Source organism: Pleurodeles waltl, chromosome 7 (genome assembly GCF_031143425.1).
Source record: "Pleurodeles waltl isolate 20211129_DDA chromosome 7, aPleWal1.hap1.20221129, whole genome shotgun sequence".
Lineage (NCBI taxonomy): Eukaryota > Metazoa > Chordata > Amphibia > Caudata > Salamandridae > Pleurodeles > Pleurodeles waltl.
The window spans coordinates 942,068,524-942,094,670 of NC_090446.1; the positions used below are offsets into that span (position 1 = coordinate 942,068,524).

At 43.0% G+C, this 26,147-nt stretch overlaps 1 protein-coding gene across 3 annotated transcripts in view; it reads right to left on the reverse strand.

The window, feature by feature from the left end:
- EBF1 (EBF transcription factor 1) overlaps nt 1-26,147 on the reverse strand; it is a 773,266-nt gene that overhangs the window by 636,094 nt on the left and 111,025 nt on the right. For all 3 annotated transcript variants that reach the window (XM_069199654.1, XM_069199655.1, XM_069199653.1), the window contains exon 6: nt 23,050-23,118. In XM_069199654.1, coding sequence (XP_069055755.1) covers nt 23,050-23,118 — 69 coding nt within the window. The remainder of the gene's footprint in view (nt 1-23,049; nt 23,119-26,147) is intronic.

Sequence of the window (26,147 nt, forward strand, 5' to 3'; positions counted from 1 at the left end):
ACCAGCGTGAGCCTAGTGGGAAAATAATTTGCTTTGCCAATAATTTATCCTTTTTTATTTGTCTTTCTTTGCCACCCTTGTGTGTCTACACTCAGGTACAGTGATTCAAATCATACTGTTCTGCACCAGTAAGATCCATATATTCTTTTGATGTGCATTGAAACTAAAAAGGGTATCCATACCTGGTCTACATACAGCTACCTGCCAGGACACACCAACACTGTTCTGTTAAAATCATATGTGATGGTTCATATTTTCCCTTTAGTTATACATTTTTTGCAAGCATATGGCTTCTGTGATTAGACAGTGACATTCTTTTCTTTATGTGTGTCTTTTAATCAACCATTGCACAAGCTTGCTAAAGCCAGACCTATTAGATTTGTCAATGTTTGTTTTAGGTATGCGAGAAGGGAAGGTCAGTATGTTACAGACTGCCAAAAAGTTTGTCCTATGACCACCGGTTATGAAGAAGAGACTGGGGAGCAGATGCAAAGCTCAAGCACATGGACCACACATACTGAAGCAAATAGGAGAACTAGTCAAAGATACACCAAGGGCTGTGTGGCTGAAGCAATAAATGCAATTGAAAAAAAACACGATGTAAAAAAATGAACTATACAAATAAGATTCACGAGAATCTTTAAAACAACGTGCTTTATAAAGATACAAAGTACAGGCGGTTCCAAAGCATTGACAGGAAACATAATTTCTCCAGGGAGTACAGCTAGGCGTCCTTTCCTAGCCGTGGAACGTGTTCAAAGAAACAATGCAGAACCAGTAAGTGTTGTGGGGTGGGAATCCTCGCTGGTATATTCTCCTAATCCAGTCCCTCTCCCTCGTTCTTGTCAGCCAGATGTCCGTTCTTTCATCATCCCGGGAGTCCTCCTGGAGCTACTGAGACAGGAAGCCCAAGTGTCTGCCAGCTTTTTGTCAGGTAAAAGACGGAAAAAGGGACAGGAAAGCGAAGCTAAAAGGCATCTATTAGACGTCAGCCCGCTTTTGTATCCGTGTCAATGATTGTGGATTAGTGCTTGAAATAATCTTCCTGACAGGAATAAAAGGCGTCAGTGACTGAGCCTGCCCTGGACCATATGGCAGGGTACGGGACCGTATCTTATTAAAGGTGTGTTAGCTAACACGATTGCTTTATATTATGTTACAGAACTATTGTGTCTCAAACAGTTAGCTGGATGGGCAGAGCTGTGCACAGCCGGTCTCAACCTATTGAATGGTGTGATTATGGAAAGCAGTCATGTCAAACATTTCACTCTTTCTCAGTCACTCTTTTGGTAGCTTGAAATTAGAACAGGCCTGAAAAAACAGATCGCTCACAGAATGCCTTCGGCCAGAGAAAGTTCTAGAAGTGCAGAGTGATGACTCATTATAAATTTCCATAACTCTGTAATATAGCCTTCTACTTCATAAAGACGTAGGTGGCATGGCCTGAAACACCTTTAAAGACAGAGAGCTAGTAGTTTGTAGCCATAAATAGTGACTCTCCAGCCATTGACAATGAACTTCAGGTCTTACACAATAAACCTACACGCATGAACAATGACATCCAGCCATGAACAAAGAGCCTAAAGCCGTGGACAACAAATATTGATCTATGAACAATGAATTGCCAGCCGGGGACAATGAACTAAAGCATGGATAGTGGCTCCTGAGCCATGGAAAACAATTCTTCAGCCATGTTGGAGGAACTTAGGCCATAAACAATAAACCTAGAGACATGGCCAATGAACTTCTGACCCATGATTAATCAAACGACTACCATTTACAACAAATCTTCATCCATAAAGGACAATTTGCCAGCTAGGAGAATGCATCCTCATCATGGACAATGATTCACAAGACATGAAATACAAATCTTCAGATGTGCAATAAATTATCAGTCAAGGACAGTGAATCTCTAGCCATGGATTACAAACCTCCATACAATGAGACAACATCTCCGCCCATGGACAAGGAACCTTCAGCCATGGACATCAAATCTTCAACCGTTTCCAATGAACTTCCAACCTTGGACAATAAACTTAAAATCATGAAAAATGACAACACACTTCACGTCATGAACAAGTGTTTTGCAATCATGGATTAGACATCTCTAGTCATGGGCATGAAAGCTTAAGCTTGGGCACTGAATCTTCACCCATTGGCACACATATCTACAACTGGACAAGAAATGTCCCATGAACAACAAGGAGTCTCTATCAGTGGATACCTAACCTTCCTTCATGCACAATAACGTTCCATCCATCCATCCATGCGCCACGGACCTCTATCCATGGGTAATGATTATCCAACTTGGGACAATGAATCTCCACCTAAGGACAACAAGTTCCCGGCCAGGAGCAATAAAAGCAAAGTAATGGATAAGGAATCTCAACTAAGGACAAGGAGCCTACAGGGAAGGACAATGAATCACCAGCCATAAACAAAGAAACTACACCGAAGAACAAGGAATGTCTAAGTCTGCAAAATGAACTGTCAACCAAGATAAGAAACATACAACGATGAAGCACAAACCCCAGCTACCCACAACAAACCACCATGTATGTATAAAATTGATAAAATACGAAAAATAAGAATGTGCTTTCCCTGAACTCCTCTATGCAGCCAGAGGCCAAAAAGGTAACATATTCCAGAAATGGAATGTCGATGTTTCTAATTCTATTTCACAAGTTATGGATTCAATTATGTACAATAAATATGTGGGCCACGTCTGCCACTGCATAAAACCTTGTAGCTAATTGCAGCAGTGCAGTTGGCACATGCAAATGTTTTAGAGAATACCGATTTCTCCTGCACTGCGTTAGTCATTTATTTTGCAACTGCCAAATACTCAAATGAGTGTGATACAGATTTCAAATGCAATCCAATATTAGTCGATATGATACAATTTAGTCTAATGTTCATAAACACAGCAATATATCAATCTTCTCTTAATAACCAGGCTTGAAGTCACCGTGAAAGCGAAAAGAACTAGATAAATCATTAAAAGAGTCTACTGTTTTGGAAATGTTTTACTGCCACCACGCTGCAAAAAAGCATGCAAGCACTGTAAAACGACCGGCAAAGGCCATGCCTGTCTCTAAAAGTAGCTGATGAAGTTAAGCTTTGTTAAAAAATGAGGAGGCTCAAATCTGAGCTACCAACTGAAAGGTGTCTGCATGGCTCCAATGCGCATTGCAAAGAAAATGCATGCCTTTGTATTAAGCTACAGAATCGATGCCATGCTCTAGACTGATCGTAACAGGCTCTAATTAGGACTGCTAAAACTATTCCTGCTAGTAACTTGATATGTACATTCTACACATGTCACTAAACCGACCAGCTTATAAAATACTGGCACTGAAACAAAGCTACATGGGCCATGAGTCACTGAGTTGCACAGACCAAACTTGGCTTTGAACCAAGCTGCACAGACCACTGTCTACTTTACACACTGCCCACAGAACAAGTTTGCTTCTACACAAATTTGCTTAGAACATGCCTGGCTCTAAATAGAACTATACATAACATTCTGTATTGTACTGCACTGTCAAAGCCTATATGTGGCTCTAAAATCAGGTTAGATCTGCTGAATTGAAAACAGAAGGGACAAATGTGACCCTGCGACCCATGAACACTAAACCTCCTTAAGTATCTGTTAAATAGCCTGCAACTGCTTCTTATTGAACAGATACTTGGTTCTACCAATTAGCAGAAAAAGACTTTCCTAATTATTAAGAAGATGTCACCACATGCAGCCTGAACTTCTTCTGTTGCCTTCACCAAACACTACTTGAGTTTGACTATGCATTTTAAAGTAAGCAACATTTATGGTACAACTCAAGCACCCTACACCACAAATATACTAATTAGTTCTTACCGAGTCCAAATGGCAGTGACACCTTCTGGAAAGTTGGCAGAATTCTCCACTGTGTAGACAACTACCTTAGGTGGAGCTTGCTAGATTTCAAATCCAGCCTCATAGAGATAATTGTCCTACTCACATACTGGCAACATTACTTCCCCAGTAATTGCACAGGCCCTACACATTTTGAACAAATCTCTTATAATCGGAGTTGTACCTTCAACCTTGTAAACAGGATACAGTAAACATCATTTGATAACAGTCTTCTTTGGACCCATGTATCTGGGTAATTATATATGCAATTGCTGCTTCAGGTAGCAACTAACATCTGAAAAACTTTTGTTGTGTTTCGATCCTGCAACTTTCTTGAGTAGGCCAACATGATGGATGCTCTTTCAGGTGGGATTTAGGCAAAGATGAGGAACCAAATTGGTCCTACTGACTGTGATGGACAACCGTAAATTAGTTGCAGGTGCACACAGGGTTCAATAAACCGGCCCTGTTGTACTGATCAGCTTCAGGGGACACTAGTGATCAGACCTTAAAGACAGGGTTTCTTCTGGAAAATTAATCATGTACACTATGTCCTCAATTGCTTTGCATCATCCCTGTTGGACATAAATCAATCTGTTGTTATGCCCCCTTCTGCTCTCTACTTAGAGTTCTGACGTCTTTTGCACCCTATGATACACCCCCAGGCTCTCTGACGTGTATGTTGATCAGTGGCGGCTCCTCTGTTTGGGCGAAAGAGTGTTGCAGCCCCGCCAGCAGCGGCAGCTGCAAAATATTTTAAAGAAAACGATAATAAACAATGTTTATTATCGTTTTCTTTGAAAAGGCGGGGCCACAGGGGTGACGTGCACTGAGAGGGAGTGTTCAGCACCCCCCCTTCACAGCGTTGCGTGTTTGGCCGGCCATCTCGGGTCGGCCAAACACACTAGCGCTTTGGGCTCTCTCCAAGAGAGAGCCTGCACAGTCTCCCAGTCTGCCTGTGAGTGCCCTGCCTAGGTGCTCCCAGCCAATCCTGATGCTGCACTGAGTAGCGTCAGGATTGGCGCAGGGCAGGCTGGGAGCCTGTGCCTGCAGAGGCAGAGGAGCATCGAGGAACAGAGGCGCGGCGGAGGAGGTAAGTGGTTTTTTTTTGTTCAATTAAATGTAATGTTTATTACCTCCCATGCCTCACCGCCCCGCCCCTTCCGCAGCCCTTGTGCCACTACTGATGTTGATCCTCTGACCAAACTCAATCACTATCTGGCCTTTCAGTCTTACATGTGTGATGATTACATCCACCTACTGCTCCGTGGGGTGGGAGGCCTGTGGATGGCTTCCATCAACCTACAGCGTTGCATGCTGATGCTCTGTGACTAGATGAATCTAAATTCCTGAGACTCAATTCCAACAAAAAGGCTAATGTTAGTGAGCAAACTATAGAACTTTGGAGGGAACCTTTTTGACACAAGCCTAAAACATGGTCTCAGATGGCTAAGTCTCTGAAGAACCTGAGGTTTACAACTGACAAGCATTTATTTCTACAGAGCTCTATATATGGACAGCCTCTTCTGCATGTTTTTTCCAACTAAAAAGCCTTCACCAAATCTAGCCGTGCTTTGCATTTGTAGGTAGAGTTTGCAATTATGGCCTTGTGGGATTCAGATTAGATACTGGTTATTCACTCTATCTAGGGATCCAGATGGATTACATTACCAAGAGCTGGAAGTGAAAAATTGTACAGCTCATACCACCATTTAATTCGGCCATCTTGGTCTTGGCATCTTGCGTAGGCTTCTTACGCTTGCTAGTATTACTCTCAAAATGGTATGGTACTGGAAATAAATCAATTTGAGACGCATCTCCTGTCTTTTTGATAAAAACAAGCCTCCCAAGAGACAACCCAGTTTGTTCCAGGTTATCCAAGCTATGTAAATTGCCTGGAATGTCCTTCCTGTTCATCTCCAAAACAACCTGAATCAGGTGAGCTTTGAAAAACAGCTCATTATCAGCACCAACAACTTGGGGAGAAATTGCCCATAACAAAAAACAAGATCTAAAAATAAACTGTACAGACCCTCACTGGCTCAAAAGAGCTAAAAACAGTACTACATCAATGCTCGCTTTAAGGAGAGCTGCACAGCTCACATTTTATTCTATACTGTCACTTAAACTGAGATGTGCATATTATAATTGCTCCCGACAATTAATGTGTATAGCTATCAACAGTATACTAGGGGCAGTGGTACTGGGACTGAGGGGTGTAAAGGCCCCACTTCACCCCAATTAGTACGGTTTATTATTATAAAGCCAGAGAATTGGAGCTCCATTTTTATTCCTTACCTTTGTAATGGCACTGTAAAAATGGGATTAATAAACTAGTTTTGCTCTAAACTAAGCAGCTATTAGTTATGATTTCAGATGCTAAACTAAGATGGACATCTCATCCATGGTTCTAAACTGAATTGCTCTGTCCATGATTGAATTTAAAAACAATTTAAAATCCTCAAGCCAGTTCTTGCTGTAAACTGCATTTCTAAGGTGATGTCTAGCACTAAAATTAGCCATAAGGAAAATACTTTGCCCCATTTCAAGGTGTGGGATACCCGTCTGACTCTAACAATAACTGCACAGCCTCATCTGCTTTGACTCTGGATTATTTTTCATTCTGATATTATCTTCACACACAAAGCCTGACTCTAAACTGAGTGTTAAAGAAATTGTTTAGCTCAAACAACGAGCCAAAAGGCCATATCTTGCTTTATACTGAGTTGTACAGAGCATCCCTCCTTTAATTAGATGCAAAGATAATTCCTGGCTCTAATTAAACTGTATACACCATGTTTGGCTCAGAAATTAGTTGTATGAGAGACTTTCACACACAGTCAGGGCTGATAACTGCAGATGAAATAAGGGACCGTTATAGGCCACGCCTGCTTCATGTGGACCATACCAAAAACATACTGTGGGCTTGGAGCTGGTCCATTGCTTACATTGATTGGCTTCATTGTCACTCATTTGTTTGCTTCTAACTGGTCAGCGGACATACGCTTCCTTCCTCTTTGTGTGTTTGTCACTCCCCTCAAGGATGGATGCATAACTTGCGTCCTTCCACTGCTCATTTTTGTAGGCACTACTTTATCTTAAGTTTAAGCACTCTACCACAGTGTGTCTTTATCAGCAGGTTCCCATATGTTCCTCCTTCATTGCTACCACCTATCACTTCCTCTTCCTATTGCCCCACCCCTCCTCCTTCCTTCCCACTGTCGTTGCTTGCCCCCACCCCAATCCTCACATTGGAGTTGCCTGCCCCCATTGCCTGTCCCACATCTCTTTCTCCCTCCCATTGTTGTTGCTTGCCCCCACTACCACTCCCTCCTGTTGTCAATGCTTGCCCTCACCACCCTCCCTTCCTCCTGTTGTTGTCTCATGCTCCATTATAGATGCTTTTCCCACAGTCCCATCATACCAAAAAAAGGGCTTTGACGCAGGCAAGGATGGCCGCATCATAGTGCTTTTTTTCCTACACTCTCCATGTTGCATGCCTTCCCTCCATCACTCTGTGATGCCTCCCACCCTGCCCTCCTCCCAGCAATAAAAAAACACTACTACACGGATAACACTGGCTGCATCACAGTGCTTTCTTTTAATTTTTTTACTTTCAGCAATGTACCCGCCCTCCCTCCACTTGTCCTTGCTTGCCCCCTCCCTCATGCTGTTGTTGCTTGCCCTCACACCCTCCCTCTTGTTTTCATTGCTTGCTGCCCATAACCCCTTCCTCCCGCTGTCATTGCTTTCCTACTGGCTCCTTCCCTTTGTTGTCATTCCTTACTCCTGAACTTCCTCTCTCAATTTGCTGTCATTGGTCCCCCCCATAACAAATAAAAGCACATGACGCAGACACTGCTAGCAGCATCATGGTGCTTTTTGCCCAGACCCGCCTCTCACTCCATGATGCCTCCCACCCCTCCCGCTAGCAATAAAAAAAATGCTATGATGCAGCCAGCGCTGGTCATGTCATATTGCTTTTTTAAACTTTCAGCCTGTTATACAACATGACCAAGCCGATACCTTGCATAGGGGAGACCTACTGGATTTGACAGTGCTTGTTTTTGTTTGCTTCAGCACTCCAAGAGAGTGAATGTACTTCCTAGCTTCCTCGCCTTTGTGTTTTACAATTTTTGCTTCAGCATTCCATGAGTGCATGTGTTTTTTAGCTCTCTCCATGTGTGGTTTCTTTGCTGTCCCTATTTATTATCTACCATACAGCTTTGCTGCTTTAATTTGCATTGAAGCCTGTTACAATTGCTGTGATGTGAGTGCTTGTGCATGTTGCTCTCCCACTCCTCCCGGGGCCTACCTTGCTTTCCTCAGTTGTTCTCCTCCAAAGAGCCTATGTGATGCACATCTCTCTCCACAATCTGCCACTGTTGTTCTTCTCCAAACAGCTATCTGCTCTTCAGTTCCTTCCCTCATTCCCTATCACCTAAAAAGCTCCTGTGTAACTCCTCCTCCCTTCCATGATTCTCCTTTGTTTTCCTGCTGCTTTTTGCTACTATGGTTTCCAAACATTCACTACTACTTCCTTGAGTCCACGTGTGTTGTTTATTCTATGTCCTAAAGCAGAGGCATTCAATAGAGGTCCGAGAGGGACAGGTCTATGGAAGATTTGTAGGACTTCCTCTCAAGATACAGTTCAATACATGAATGTAAAGGTTACTCATTCACATTGATGGTGGTTGTCCTGAATATTTATTTTGTAAACTTCCCTCTTGGACCTAGATTGGAAGCAATGTTCTACAGTTTCTTTGTTTATCCCACCATGGCTATTTATGTTGCACTGTTCCTTCTCTCGCTCGCTTTCACCCACACAAACCTTTCCCCCTTCCAGTCATCATTTGCTTTTAGGTGTTCAAGACAGTTCCCTTACAATACGCAATATGGTGTGTTACAATATAATACACACAGGAAAATTAACAATCACAAAAACAACCGCGCAAATAACACACATATTAAAGGCAAGACCTATTGACTTTGATAACTGCGTGTTTAGAACAGACAGCGAGTCCAATTCAACCTGCATCAAAGCAATCTTTACTAACACAAAAGCCACTAGAAAATCAGCAATGGTCAGTGCAAGCCCTGCCTATCGCACTAGTTTTCAAACAGGGCTTTTCCAGAATATCCCTTTTATTCTCCAGGACGAAAAACATATTAATATGTTATGAATGCCCTTTGTTAGCAGGATAGTGTAAATTTAGTTCATCAGTACTTCGCTGTTTTTCCTTCTTGGAGATGAAAAGAGAACAGCGTATAAGAACTGATCTGCCTAGCGTACCTCGTGGCTTAATGCGGGATCTAGGTGGCTCACACACCCCTTTCTATCTGCAGGAGTCAGAGTCCCTTAGGTTGCCACCTCTTCGTTTTTCCTGCGTAGATACCACATTTCTCAATTCCAGTTTAGAGGATAGTCACAAAGCCGGCGTAATTAAGAATCCCCCTCATTAGTCTTCAAGAAAAATTTGCAGAGTTTATGCTAATTACTCCTGTAAAATTTAATAAACTCTTTGAAATCGGAAAGAACTAATGAGCTTTTATTTATTGAAGAAAATAACTGTAGGGGGAAAAAGGTTAGGACACTGGAATATCCAATGTGGCAATAAAACCACAATTTATTCCATTCCAGCACACAGATTTTACTGCAGAGCTTTTAAATTCGAAAAATGAGTTACAGCCTAGATGTTAAATCAATCTTGAACTTAATTTAAGAAAGAACAAATGTTATTTTTTTCCTGCTGTAACAATGATTTGGTCACATGGGCTCGTTTCTCCCCTAAAATGGGAATATTGCAATCCAGTCCCCGCAGTCGGTGACCATGTTGGCTCTTCATCACGGCTCTGCCTCCGAGCAACCTTCCCGCCTGCAGCTCCACTATCCCCGCGCTTTCCAAATGGGCTCTTTAAAGGTGACCGGAATACGGGAGAACACATGACGAATTTTTCCCTCGGCAGCGCAGACAGATCACCTGGCTGGGAACACCGTGCACGCCAGTCTTCTCTCCCTATGCTACTAGAATATTTGAAAGCATAAAATCACTGTCTGGATCATTATAGCACAGAACTACTGGCAGGACATAAAACACGCCGTCCGCCTGAAATGGGCCTGGCTAATACTGCCTACAGCCACAAATGATATACTTTAGATTTAAGAAGCCCGGCCATTTGTGAGGTAATGGAAGGGCCAGGCGCTGGCGTCTGGATACTTAGTGAGACCTGGTGTTTCTGCTGAGGGAAGAGAGGATAGCAGAAGGAGCTTATTTGGTTATTAGCCAGCATCTTTTTGTACTTGATCGTGTTAGAGGTACGTGAAATTCATCCAGCTGGGATTCTATTATTAAGCATAAAAGACGGAGAACAACTGCCAATCCGCTAAACGGAAATTGTAGGAAATCTGCACAGACCTGGTGACATGTTCTAGTGTTAAGATGCTGGATGCTTTTAGGGCACCACACATTGAATAGTATCTGTTCCTCTTTTTCGCGTTTGTTAAAAATAGAAATTGTATTTATTGACACAGAAGGGAACCAGAGGCCCTTGCAACCCTTCAGACCAAAGTCAATGACCATCTGTGAGATAGAGGAGATGCCTGGGCACCTCATCTCTTTCTACAAGGGGCTTTCATTTTGCTTTATGTCCTAACTCCACGTCTTGGTCAACAGCCAGCTGTTGATGTGTGTTGTAAACTAAACTTTATTGGTTCAAACATGGTTTTGTTAAGGCATGACAGAGATACAGAACAAAAATATGTAATCTTAAGAACATTGACTTGAGGACTTTAGGTGACTGTTATATTAAAAATGTTAATAAATTGCCTTCATTGAAAGAATAAAACAAGCGCTTATTGAAGGAGGAGTCATTCTGGAGAATAGACTTCACAAGAAAGCAGACCTTCTATTGTCAGGGACACTGGCGTTATGTGGTAGAGTAGGACCAAATTATATGGCAGAGTTGACTAAATAGTGCAGCAAGAAAACGCAAATCATGGGGCGTGAAGCAATACATTTTGTCAGAGTATTACTTTCTTATTTTGTCATTTTTACACAAGTTAACACTGGGTGAAGGTTTCACCTTATTAATCCCATTTTAACACTTAAATACAACACTAAAGAACAGAAAGGGGAGAAGTCGACTGGTGCAAAGGGCCTTGCACAGCTGGGCAACACATGTTGCCATGTTTTCAGTAACTTGATCCATTTAAGATAGAAACATAATTGTTTTTATTAAAATGTGCAGATTACCCAGAAGATAAAGGGCTATGTGGCAATTGTGGCAAATCCAAAAGTATAAAATTATGCGAAGAATGCCACAGCTGCAAAATCACATAATTCCAGTGGCCCTGCTTCTGGTGCATGAACAAGTAGAACATAGGAAAATGATCTGAACAGCATCACACAATTCACCAGTCCATCATAGCTTGAAATGATAGACTGGGGCTGGTGTGCCTTGGTAGCAACTTAAGCCAACTAATGCAATTCAGGTACTTTACTGCTGCATCAAAGGCCTGAGCTGGGCTATTTAGCACTGGTGAGACAAGTGGCTCCTGTCCATGGAAATGAGGAAGCCAAAATCAAAAGTTAACAGCGGGCTGTGCCATCAGGCATCCGTTCCACTCACAGTCCAAGACCAGTCATGGGATTAAAAGTTCAGCCAGCACTTAATTCGAGCCTGTGGTTGCAGATGAGCCTCACCAGCACTCATTTTTGGGGACCAGCACTTACTTTTTGATCCAGAATAAGGAAGAAAAAGACACTAAGGGGGTCATTCTGACCCCGGCGGGCGGCAGGAGCCGCCCGCCTGGAGGGAACCGCCAGAAGACCGTACCGCGGTCAAAAGACCGTACCGCGGTCAAAAGACCGCGGTGGTCATTCTGGGTTTCCCACTGGGCTGGCGGGCGACCGCCAAAAGGCCGCCCGCCAGCCCAGTGGGAAACAGCCCTCCATGAGGATGCCGGCTCCGAATGGAGCCGGCGGAGTGGAGGATGTGCGACGGGTGCAGTGGCACCCGTCGCGTATTTCAGTGTCTGAAATGCAGACACTGAAATACAAAGTGGGGCCCTCTTACGGGGGCCCCTGCAGTGCCCATGGCACTGGCATGGGCACTGCAGGGGCCCCCAGGGGCCCACGACACCCCTCACCGCCATCCTGTTCCTGGCGGGCGGAACCGCCAGGAACAGGATGGCGGTGAGGGGGTCGGAATCCCCCATGGTGGCGCAGCAAGCTGCACCGCCATGGGGGATTCCCAGGGCAGCGGAAAACCGGCGGGAGACCGCCGGTTTTCCTGTTCTGACCGCGGCCGAACCGCCGCGGTCAGAATGCCCAAGGGAGCACCGCCAGCCTGTTGGCGGTGCTCCCGCGGTCCCCGGCCCTGGGGGTTTTTACCGGCAGGGTCGGAATGACCCCCTAAGTGAGGAAAGAGAAAGATGGATAAACAGTGACAAAAGGAGTAAGCATGAATTAAACATTATCTGCAAGAGTGAGAAAAATGGACGGAGTGTATGGTGTGGATAAAAGAGGCATTGCATGGAATGAAGAAAGACTACATAGCCTTCGTACTCGACATTTGGTAGCACTGCTTGTGGGCTTCTGAGCATAACTTTGGGTCAAGGCACTTATTCTTTTATACATTAAACTTAACCCACTGAACCAGGAAAATAGGGAAGCAAAAGACGATAATAAAGGTTTCTTTTCAAATATCTGTTTTCCAAATAAGAGCCATATCATTCAATTAATGGAAAGGAGAATCTGTGTAACCATCTGTACACTAGCATAAACTACCCTCGCAGAAAGTGGCATAATACTTGTAGTGGGTGTAGCTCTCATTTTTTGCTGCAGGGTAATTACATGAAATTATGGCAAAATTGCATGCAATTACAGGGAATTACGTGAGAAGCATAACCCTGAATTTAGCGCTATTTTCTTAGCACAAAATCTACTCTCATGTCCAAAATGGACACAAGGATGTATTTTGTGCTAACCAAATGGCACTAAATGCAATAGAACAGGAACAGCAATACCCAGCAGTCACTCACGATCTGCTCCTGTGCTCTTAGGCAGGTATTGTTGCCCAAAATTACGCAAATTTACTCAAACGGGCGTAACCAAGTAATTTTCAGTAATTTCATCTCACAAGAGTCACACGAAATTACAGAATGTATTCAAATTACGCTGACATAATTGGAACATGGAATGTGTCTGCACCTATTGTAGTCTACATGTACTGGAGGTGGGAGGTGCCTAAATCTGAACTCATTATACTCTGTACGTAATGAATAGAGGGGGGGACTGTGCCTGCACTTACTGAGATTTACATGTGTTGAAAGGAAAAAAAAGATGAACCTGTATGCATTGTATGCTGTATGTACTGAACACAGACTGTGCCTGAGAGTGCACCCACTGTAATCTGTATGTACTGAACAAAGACTGTGCCTGAGACTGCATCCACTGTAATCTGTATGTACTGAACACAGACTGTGCCTGAGAGTGCCTGAGAGTGAACCCACTGTAACCTGTATGTACTGAACACAGACTGTGCCTGAGACTGCACCCACTATAACCTGTATGTACTGAACACAGACTGTGCCTGAGAGTGCCTGAGACTGCATCCACTGTAATCTGTATGTACTGAACACAGACTGTGCCTGAGAGTGCCTGAGAGTGAACCCACTGTAACCTGTATGTACTGAACACAGACTGTGCCTGAGACTGCACCCACTATAACCTGTATGTACTGAACACAGACTGTGCCTGAGAGTGCCTGGGCCTGCACACAATGTAATCTGTATGTACTGAACAAAGAATGTGACTGAGCCTGCACCCACTGTAATCTGTATGTACTGAACACAGACTGTGCCTGAGAGTGCCTGAGAGTGAACCCACTGTAACCTGTATGTACTGAACACAGACTGTGCCTGAGACTGCACCCACTATAACCTGTATGTACTGAACACAGACTGTGCCTGAGAGTGCCTGGGACTGCACACACTGTAATCTGTATGTACTGAACAAAGAATGTGACTGAGCCTGCACCCACTGTAACCTGTGTGTACTGAACACAGACTGTGCCTGAGAGTGCCTGAGACTGCACACACTGTAATCTGTATGTACTGAACACAGACTGTACCTGAGAGTGCACCTACTGGAACCTGTTTGTACTGAACACAGACTGTGCCTGAGACTGCACCTACTGTAAAATGTATGTACTGAACACAGACTGTGCCTAAGACTGCACACATTGTAATCTGTATGTACTGAACACAGACTGTGCCTGAGCCTGCACCTACTGTAAAATGTATGTACTGAACACAGACTGTGCCTGAGAGTGCCTGAGACTGCACACACTGTAATCTGTATGTACTGAACACAGACTGTGCCTGAGAGTGCCTGAGACTGCACCCACTGTAACCTGTATGTACTGAACACAGACTGTGCCTGAGACTGCACCTACTGGAACCTGTATGTACTGAACAGGGTATGCACCTTAACCTTCAACAACTATAATCTGCATGTACTGAAAGGTGAATGTGCCTGAACCAGTACCCATTGTAATCTGAATGCACTGAACATGGAATGTTCCTGAACCTGCACCCATTGTAACCCAAAGGTAGTGAACAGGGAATGTGCCTGCACCCACTGTAATCTCTATGCACTGAACACTGACTGTGCCTGAGCCTGCACCCAATATGCACGTGCCTGAACCAGCACTCACTGTAATATGTATGTACTGAACAGGTAAAGTGCCTGGGGCTCCACCCATTGAAATCTACAATTTGTGAATAACTAAGGTGCCTGGAACTGCGCCCATTGTGATCTGCATGCACTGGGGCATGTCGGAACCTGCATTTATCGGTCTACAAGTAACGAACAAAGGAAGTGCCGGGAACTGCGACCAGCGTACTTGACTAGTGGAGATCTGCACTCACATAAGATAGCTCTTCAGACTTTAAAATGTTTCACAGAAACCGTGAAAAGAGTTTAATAAAAACTAAATGGATTTCATCAGAACCAACATTTTTGAATTTTCTTGTAATAGATGTAGCGCAGAACAGTGTGATTAACTAATCAAGAAGTGAGAGTCCCACATATGCCTAACGCTAAATAATCTAAATGGTGCAAATCTAATAGGGGAAGGCCCATGCAGCGAATACAGAACACTATGTCAGGTGACCCAGAACGTCTGGGAGAGAAGTCATGTCAACAGTAAGAGTTAAGCTATCTTTGTCCACAATATTCTGTAAGGCAGGTAGGTAGCATAGTAACTTTCACAAGAAAAAAATATGTGACTCAGATTAATACGATCTGTCGATATATATATGACAAGAATATGAATGCTTTACATGGTGGTAGAAAAAAACACAAGACTCGTGTCAGATACTTAAAGCAAGAGAACACGGAGTGCATGGGATGGTGCTTTTCCACAATTAAATTACGAATACTTCGTTGCTGTACAGCCTCTCTTTTAGAAATGTTGACTTTGTAACTACAATGTACTTGAAATCAATATTATGAAGTGTGAAATAAGCAGGATATGCTAACAACACCCTCACTGTTATCAATTGTGGCTCGTTGATGGCATGCAACCTCTGTTGCATTGAAGATTGAAACACAAGATGAGATTTTACGTAGTCTGCTGCTGCAGGTAATATCAATGCCAGAACTTTTAAATACATACGTACGTGTGCTGACTGGACAAGAGCCATAAGGAGAGACATTACAATCTACCAAGGTATGCACCATGTGGCTGAAATGCTAAGGTGAACAAATGCTGGGTACAAGGAAAAGCAGCAGCAGCAGCTGGAAAAGAATGTATAAATTACAAGCAGGGAGCTAATCTTGTTTAGCATTTCCCTTATATTCCGAGGACCAGACGTAAGCATGCAAGGAAGAGCCTGTGCTCCATAAACTGCTCAGGTAAGGGCCGGGGAAACTTAACTGCTTTGTTTAATTGTAAACGCTAAGGGCAGCACAATGGTGAACAGGATGAAAAACAAGAGTGCGGAACACATAAAAGAATTAGACAAGAGCAATTTTGGGAAGGTTGGTGAAAAGAGGAACGGCAGGGCAGCGTCGCCCGTGTGAAGAGCTAAAGCAGGGCCCACGAAAGACTGAATAGTTCAAGCAGTGCTTTCGTTCAGTGTTGGCAAGAGAACTTGTTGATGAGGCACGCCCAGAAGCAAAGGTGGGTGCTAGGTTGTTTAGAAGAAAGATCCTTGCTCGGAGTCTGTAAATCTAAAGTGCATAATGTGAAGAGGCATGACGGGACGCGTCCTGGGTTATTAGCAGACATTACAGAGGTCGCGGTAGTAGGAGTCCTCAAGCATGTCAATGACTGGCTCGTGAGCCTGAAGCGAACAGAGCACTTGGGAAAGGCACATGTGGCCCTCTCCACAGATGCGAGCGAACGGACTTCGGTGATGAAGAAAGCACTGAAGATATCAATACAGCAAAGGGGAAGTAACAGAGCAACATCCATGGAAATACAAGAGTAAAGGGGCGAAATACACGTGGTTCACTTGGGAAAGATGCAATACAAATAAGCAACCTGGATTTGCCCTTAGTATTTTTCTGCCGTAATAGGCTGTCTCTATGTTAGTAGATCTTATATTTTTACACTTGAATAGCTGCCTAAGTACATAATTATTGTATTTAGCATGACAGAAAAGGTCTCAAACCCACCTCTTTTCCAGCAACCCACTAACCAAAGGCTTTTAGCCTTGTCACTCTACTGATTTCTACTTCACACCACCCACTCATGTAGCTTTTTCTTTGCACTATGTAGCTCTGCAAATTGTCCATATATACCCCTTTCACTGAACAGCACTATTCTGTCCCTGAGAACAGAGTTGCAATGATTATGAAAAAAGCTACATACTTTTAACTACAGGTAAATAGGGCGGGTATCTTTCATAGATTCACAAACTTTGGATTTTTACCAAACATCAGACTGAGATCCCAAACCGTACAACGGGCAATACTTCAAAGCACACAAACGGATGAAAGATTTAATGCTGGAGCACCACTGCAAACAAAATTACGACATTTTAAAAAGTATGCTACACAATTGTCACAGAATGCTTCAATACCTTGTTGAGGAGGAAATTCCCCCTACATTGTAAAAAGGAATGGACCACTGCCATGTATGACTAAATGCTTGTGCAGCTAGCATTGCGAATTTTTGCTTGGCCCTAGTGTCATGCTAATCTAAAGTGTGCACAGAGACCTTGGCCTGTCTGTGCTAGCATTTTATGTGGCCTGGAAAGGTGTATCAAGAGTGCCCTCACAGGCGGAATAGGACTACTATCCATATTCAGGATGAGATTGTGTTTTGTGAATCTTTAGCGTGACCAGATCTTTTTCTTTGTGTCAGAGTTTAGTTTTGTGTAAAGTTTTTGCTTGTATAAGTTCTGCCTTTATCTGAACCACCAGAACCTTGTTCTGACATCCCATGTGCAGAACTATGGTATGTGTGTGTGCTGAATGTGTAGCACATGTATTGTAGTGAGGCTCTGTGTGTGGCATGAGTGGGAGTACTGGGGCTATTTTGCAGTTTCTGTTGTTCACATTGAGGAAGTTTTAAGGCAGGGGCAGCCCTTTTGTGTATCTGTAATTGCCACTCAGAAGTGCAGATAACAGCCAAGTGTAGAAATCTCATACTTCATTGTGCTCATGTTTTGGACACTCCTGCCTCGAGCCAGTTTCATTGCCACCTGCTTTGTGACCAGGATGGTGTCTGTCTGACAGCCAGTCTCCCAGAGGTGAAGGGATAGCACATGAATCGTGCACTTTCTGCTGGAAGAGCTGAGGGTCTGCTAGTGCCTAAAAGCCTGCCAGTCTGATGAGACAGGTAGAGAGAGAGTTGCCTCTGCAGGACGAGAGACTGCCTAGTAAGATAAGCCAGCATGTTCCCAGCCTGAGGAGCATCTAGAGAAAGCAGACCACCACTGGAAGAGAACTAAGGAGTGGTCTGTGCTGTGCAACTGTCCCTTGGTCTCTCTGTGTGGTTTCTGTGTAAATTTCACCAAGACATTTGCAATAGCAAGCATCACTATGTCGACTGGCAATCTATGTGTGCAATAGAGGCTGGTGCTGCAGCAGCCACTGTCAGAGAAAGGAGCCACAACACTGCTGAAATGGAAAAGCCTTGATTGACTCAGAGGCTGAAACTGCCAAAGGCACCCATAACAGATGAGTTGGCCCTAAGTAGACAACTGCTTTACCAGAGCAGCTGTCTGTATCCAGCTGAGGAGGTCGCCACTGCTGAAGATGAGTGCCGCTGCACAACCTGCCATGCTGACTTCATCTAGCATGCCCTGTTACATAGTGAGGTCACTGCTGCGGGCCCTGCCAAAGTGAGGCAGCTGTTGAGAGGCTGGTTAGGAGAAGTTCATCCACCACATAATTTAAACTGCAACATCAATCAGAAGTAAAAGAAGGGTTTAGCCTGAACCATCACAAGAGGCTAGACGGCACAGGCAGGTCTGCTGCGTGGATGTGAAATCTTTTGGCAAGTAAATGAAAGAAGTGAAAATATGTTGAACTGAGTTATGCATTTGGTCAGTGTGGTTACTGAAGTAATCTGCACCTGTGCCTAAACAATGCCTTTGCCCACAGTATTCTAGTGACTATCTTCCAAAGATATCTCCTCTGCTGGAGAGAGGGAACACCAAAAGGGGGTTTAGCGCCCTACTGATGGTTGCAAGTGAGATAATATGCTTGTACTTTCATTCCTATGGAGCTGTGTAGTATTTAGCTTTGTTGTGAGATTATAGTATTTTCTTTTAACTAAAAAGTAAGCTCTGAGCGGTACAATACATTATTGTGTCTGTTGGTTCACTGGTGGGCTCTGAGCTCTTGGTTCCCACACTATCTCCCTGATAAGCATTGGACTGCTTGCCCCTTACTACCCTGTAGGTCAAGTGCGGCAAGGGTTGTACTTGCCCCAGTTTGCAGAGCCATAGTAGGACAGGTCCCAGACCACCAGTGGCAAATGACCTCAACCTTCATGGTTGGGACCCAGTAGCTCTTGTGTGTCCATGAAATGAAAAAGATCTGTGGCACCCCGGACATCAATATACAATTCCTGTTTTTCTGCAGAATGCACATAAACCTTGAACTGATTCATTAAAACATACCCTTACACTGTAGCAACATTTGCAATATTCAGCACAAAGTGTACACCTAAAAAAATCTTCAATTAAAGCTACTTAAGTGTGTCTGAAGGATATCACTCACTACAAAACACAATTTTATAACTCAGTGACTTGCACAGTGATACATTTCTAAATGCCTTGGTAATAAATGGAAGCATCTTGTGATCCACATTATTTGTATATATTTGAAAAAGAACCAAATGCCAACATAACAAACAAGTTAGCTATCAGCTTGAGACCGGAGAAATTCTATTTTTAAGAAAAAAGGGTAAATAGCCATAACCTTCTTGTAGCATTTTATGCATAAATAATTGCACATAATGACCAATTCCTCTAAAAGAACAGAAAATACTGCTGAGAGAGCAAGGATTCTGCCTATGTGTGAGAAAGCTGTGTCCCAAGAGCTACAATGGCAGTTAAGTCCGCCCTTAGTTCCATTGACATCTGGTCTAGTCCTCGGGGATCCCTTGTGGGTCGGCCTGCAGGATAGGCTTTCCATAAGTGATGACAGACATGTTCCACATCCCCACAAGGCCCTTTCACGGTCGGAGGATATACATATACCACGACAACTGCTGGTGAGAAACATTTCGACCCTGTTTTGTCTACCCTCCATCCTCAAAACCCTGCCTACGCATGGAGGAATGGTGGGCGAGAGTCCGCCGTGGCAACTGTCCTGTTTTTATGAGGGATGTGCAACCGTGGTTAGGATCGTGGCAAATGTACGATGTACACTATCAGGGAAGCAAGCAACAAGAAATCTGCAGCAAATAATAAATATGACTGTGATCAACACAGGGAGCTATTTATGGAAAATCTGTGAAGCTTTTTTCCCCTTATTGCCATTATGCATAAACAAAAACCTGGAAATATAGATGAATTGCGCTCACAAACAAAGGGGTAATGATTCATCATCGCAACAATTGTACAATAAAAGTTAAATATTTATAAGCACGCACCCACATTTCATAAATCACAGAAACTCTTTGCTTGTTATTGCGGAGGCTTCCTGCCACTGCCCGGGAATGAAGCCACAGAACACTTCGAGAACCAAAAGAGAAGGGATCCTTAGGGAAAAGCAATCAAGCAGAGCCCGAGTGCTCCGAAGAGCTCACTACAGAAACAGTCGACGGGAATTATTGTCACAGAGAACATTACAGTGAGGCTAAGAATTCGACATCAACAGAAACTACCCAAGAGATCACACAATCCAAATGCCTTTATCCAGAGCATAGTATTTCAAGGAAACGTATCGCTCAGTCTCACTCGCCATCCCTCACTCCCTTTCTCTCTTCTTCCTCTCCCCTCTCACTCATTTTCGCTCCTTCCGCCTCCGTCCTCTCTCTTCTTTCTCATTCCCTCTCTCTCTTTTTCACTCTTTCCTGCCTCTTCCTCTCCACTTTATCTCTTTCCCTCTCCCTCTCTCCCTTGCCCACCCTCTTTTCTGTATGTCAGTCTCTCAGACTTTGATCTTTACTTCCATTACTAGCCTGTGGTTCTGAGATGCCCCCCACCTGCAGGGCTTAGGCCTGAGATCTCCATCTACTGCTAGTATGTGGCTTTGACCTGTACCACCACCGCGTTGCTTAGACCCTGAACTCTACTTCCACTGCCAACCTGTGGCTCTGAGCTGTTCCCTCACCATTCAGAGTGCTTCGACTCACCTTTTACTACAAACACTTGACTCTAGCTGTACCCCCACTGCTGAGCTCACACCATAAAGTACTACTGCCACTATCAATATTTGATGCTCAGCTGTGCATTGACTCTCTGTTACCTGGAGCTTCGCCTTTATTGCATGGCTCAAACCCTGTACTTCATGCCCACTGCCAGCCACTGACACTGAACTATATTCAGTTGCCAAGTTTTGGTGCTGAGCTGTACCAAAGCATTGGCCTGAGCATGATGATGCTCAGGTCAAAACTAGAGTTTATCATCTACTTCCAGCTTCTCCATCACTGATGGGCTGTGTCCCCAAACTCTACTTCTACTGCTCTGCTGAGTTCTGATATTTATCTGTACCTTGACTGTCATTCTACTACGACAACCCTAGGCTTTACTGCTACTGCCGTGTTCATATCATGAGCCTTCCTTCTCTAACAGACTCAGACTCTGAACTCTACGACCACTGCCGGCCGGTGAAACTGAATTGTATTACCTGTGCTGTGTTGATCTCAGAACCTGACACTGCCAGTCCGTGACGTGAACCTTCACCTACACTGATGTAACATGACCCTGAACTCCACTCCAATTACATGTTCTATCCCAAGGCTGTACCTTCCCTCCTTGACTGTGGCCGTGAGCTATAAATGTGGTTTTGTGTCATATTTGCCTCCCCGGGAACTAGGATACCTTGGGTATAATATCTGCTTCAACACTTTACGAATTAATGCACACAAAATAGCAACAAAACCATGTTCAGCAAAACGGTGCTACCTGACAGTAGGAAACACTCTGCATACAAACAAATGCTCAAACACACAAGAGTAAACACTAGACCAGTGGTTCCAAACCCGTGGTCCGAGGATTCCGGGGGGTCCCGGAAGCCTCCTCAGGGGGTCTGCGACTGCTTAAAAATTCAATAGTATTAACAGATTAGGTCCACAGCTTTCAGTAATGACTCATTGGGGGGGTCCCCGGATTCGAATTATGATTCAGTGGGGGACCCCGGGTTCCAGTGATGAATAAGTGGGGGTCTGCAGAAGTCAAAAAGTTGGGAACCACTGCACTAGACAGTCCACCCACCCTATCCTACACACTACATAGGATTACAGCCATAAAGCTGGAAATGGGATATCACCTAATGAGACAAGCCAACACAAAAAGCAGAGCAATGGACTAGTATTCAGTCTTGTGGGGTACAACCACAAGAAATGTCCTGTAGTTTAGTAAGACACAAAACGAACTCTGCAAAGATTCCGTGCAAACTCAGAAACAACAAGCCCACACCTGGCTTGACTTTAAATAGTAACATTAGTAGGAGCAACACAGAACAAACCTTTTGCTGTACACCTCATGCAAAAAGGTACCCATCCAGAAAAGCATCTCCAGTCTCCCAAGTGTATGATCACAAGGACATCCAAATGGCAGAATAGCTCTATACAAATTCACATAATGTAACATAACATAACGTAGCATAACATAACATAACAAAACTTAGCACAGCATAGCATAGCATTACATTATCACATCTCTCTGTTCCTAAAATTGTAAATATAATAATGTAAAAAAACAGCTGGGCAGTGGGCTGTTTAATACTTTTAACAACAGCATCCATTCACCCTCCTTCACGTGATATCCTGGCAATCTCACCTCAGATCAACCCCCAAACACCAATATGATATGCACTCAATTTCATGTTCTGTTTGCGTCTGCTACAGTAAAAGTGTTCTCTACAAAGCACTTGGTAGCTCTTCAGAGTTGGATCAACGCTTTATCAAACGATTTCAAATATACATTTCCACTGCCAGGATGTGGCCTGTATCTCGGAGTGGTAACTCGACTGCCAAGTGATGAGCAAGAACTGTACCCCTGTAGATGAGCTGCGAGTCTGTGTCCCTGAGCCCTGCATGCACTGGCACTTTATAGGTAGCCCTGAGCTGTTCTGTGTTGTTTTTTGGGGAGTAACTCTCCCATAACGCGCAATATTGGCACTGGGATGTGTAAACCTCCGAGTACAGTTAGGTGGTTTGAGGAATGTGTTCTCATACTACCGCCCAGGGCTTTGTAACTGCTAATTAGGAATGTATAAACTGTGATACCAAGAATCAAGAGTCTACTACAACTTCACAGGCGCAAAATATACAAACGCCAACCATCAGAAAACATTGCAAGAGGGCCACGCTTTCGATTTTCAAAAATATTAAAACACCCTGCATGTGGTAGTTAAGCAAAGGACATTTAGGAGAGGCCCTAGGCCCCAGCCACCCTCAAGCCTGACAGCATGAAAGGGGAGATCTTTCGATCTAATGGTTATAGGAATAAAAAGAGTGCCGACCTGTCAATAATCACGGGATCCGACGGAGTCTCATTTCTGTTGCCACAGCTTTTCTTATCACAACAGCGACTGCGAAGGAAGAGCGGGCAGAATATTAGTATAAAAATTACAGATCAGAACAACCTGATGGGGATAGAAGCTTCAGATGCTGGGTTACAATATTCTGAATTAGCACCCATTAAGCAACATTGAGCAAAATAAGTTACTTGCCTGTACCCTTATCTCCTCACTGTTGGTATGTCCTGCACATTCATGTTCTTGGAGAAATCGATCTAGGGCATTCATTAGTAATATTAAGCTTCCTCTCACTCGAATGACTATGGAAGATGCTCACTATCGGTACTGCCCATATATTCATGTACTTGTCAAAACATATCCGATGAGCTACCAAGCAAACAACTCTATTGGAGATCCATTACTGGAGACATTCTTGCTCTGACAACAGACACATTTTACAGATGCATATGTAGCTGCCATTTTTATATCGCAAACAGTGCCGAGATTTTAAAGTGTACGACTTTAAAAAAACAGGTGACAGGGTTAGGCCGTGTCTTTATCAAGTGAAGCAGGATTCAATAATAAACTAGTGTCTTTAAGTAAACTCATGCCATACTGGCAATATCTTTGTATCACATTAAAACTAGTTAAAGGTGAAGGAAAATAGTTTGTCAACAAATACAAAGATATTGACAGACATATAATATCAAAAAGTGTTTTCCATTGTATTCCTCAAATTAAGGAAATCGTTCTACAGTTACAGCACAATGTCCAGGGGTTCTCTTGCGATGGCGAAGGAAAATTTAAAGGGGTTATGGGGGAATAGTCTGGTACCAAATAGATGAAACCAAGCACCTGTTCCATGGGGATAAAAGTGCTTAGAAAAACAAAAAATATATTTTTAAGCTACTACTCCAAAAGCGAATTTTCTAGCACATCAACAAGACTCATTGGATAATGTAAATTTTTTGTGCTGAGATATAGTTTTACCTGATTTTCTAGTGCTCTAGGCAGGCAACACTCAAAAAGAAGTCTAGGTTTATCTAAATAAATGGTTCATCCTATTGACCACATATGTACGACCTCAATGCAGCACCTTACTTCGAAGGTAGCTTTTGTGGTAGCTCTTACATCAGCAAGAAGGGTCAGTGAACACCAAGCTCTTTCCTTCATAGAACCATGCACAGAGTTTCACAGTATGACAGTAGTGGTAAGAACACATCCTTTCCTTTTACCAAAAGTAATTTCAGATTTTTATATCCATCAAGCAATTCCTGTTTGGGTATTTTTTTAAATTAACCCTTCTCAAAAAGACCCTTCATTCCTTAGATGCATGTTAACTGCATTCTTTATTTTTATTTGGACATAACTGAATACATTTGTAAAGCAAAACAGGTGTTCATAAATTATGGATCTCTGAGAACTGGTATGGCTTCCTCTAAACGAACTATGGGTAGAAAAGTAGTTTCCTGTAATACACTGTGTTATCAATGAGCTAACAAGGCCCTTCCTGGTAATCCTAGAGCTCACTCCACATGCATTCAGACAGTATCTGTTGCGTGGATCAAAAATGTTCCAATAACAGAAATATGTAAAGCAGCTACATGGAAATCTGTTCATAATTTCTCCAAGCATTATTGTTTGGACGATAATTAAAGAACTGAAATTTTACTAAGTCAAGCAACATTAAAGAATCTGTTTAATTGGAGCAATTCTTACTTGCCATACTTCTGGTCAGAATACCCTTGTAAATTTTATGGTTTATATATTTGTATTGACACCAGTGGGCTAGGGATATGCTTGCTACTCTGTTCTATGACTGTGACTGTCAATGAGGATCCTACAATGCAGAAGGAACTGTTACTTACTTGGATTCCTAGTTCTGCATCGTAGGTATCCTCATTAACGTCATAAACAGCCCTCCCTCCTCCCTGGTTCACAATACATTTGCTATTTTAAAACTATTATTGCTGTTCAAACAGAACTCAGGCTGTGAGAAAAACTGGCAGTGCAGTGCATGCTGGGAAGGGAAGCCGCTGGCTCCTTAAAAGTAACAGTGTATTTTTCTTTGCAGCTTCTGCACTCTAGATCTATCAGGCTCCTTTTTCTTCATTTTTTCACTCCGTATGCAGCTAATAGTTTTTTTGCAATTGAACACAACATTTTCTTTAGGTCTTTGGTCAGGTGCTGCAATATGGTCATATTCCATTAATTAATGACGTTTTATGGCTCAGAAAAATTCAGTAAAAGAGACCTCTCTTGTTTTTAATGGAGGTAACACCATTTTATGGACCTTGAGGTGACTACCTTCATCTAAAGACTGATTGAATGATTGAAGAGAAAGCGTTCCAGGATCCCCGCAAATGTGCAGGAATGTTCCATGTTTATGACAATCAATGAGGATCCTACAATGCAGAACACACTGCAATCCAGCGTGCAACCCTTTTTAGAATTTTCATATGAAATAAATAGCTGATAAGACTTGTAGAAGTCTTTTCTTCTATCAATGTAATACTTAAAGCAACTGCACAATGAAGACTCCTTTGTGCCACTGTAAAAAAGTGAGGAAAAAATTGTAAATTAATCTCTTGTTCAAGTGAAAAGATGTTTGTACTTTAGGTATGAATTTATGGTATGTAGAAAGAGTTATTTTGTTTTGTCAAATATACATTAAGGTGGTTTTAGAGAAAAGGCCTGACTCTTACTGATACATCTTGCAGATGTTATAGTCAATAGAAAAAAAGTTTTCCATGAAAGCATGAAAATTCCTATAATTTCTTGATAAGAGCGTCTAACACCATACTGATTAGTCAAGCAGGGAGGTTTTTCGCTATGGGAGAAGAGGTGTGAAACAGTCCTCTCATACATTCTTTAACTGACCTCAGTTAAACATCAGTGTGGATGTTGTCTTCAGATACCTGGATACAGCTCCCAAATTAATCTAACTGAGGAATATCACAAATTGGAGTGTTCCAGATGCAGAAGTTAGGGTAATATTTCATGAAGTCCATAACCAGTGGGTATATGTTGCTAGACTAAGCCCATAAAATTAAATAATTGTATTTCCAGGAATATGCCCTCACCATAGAAGATGCTTTAAT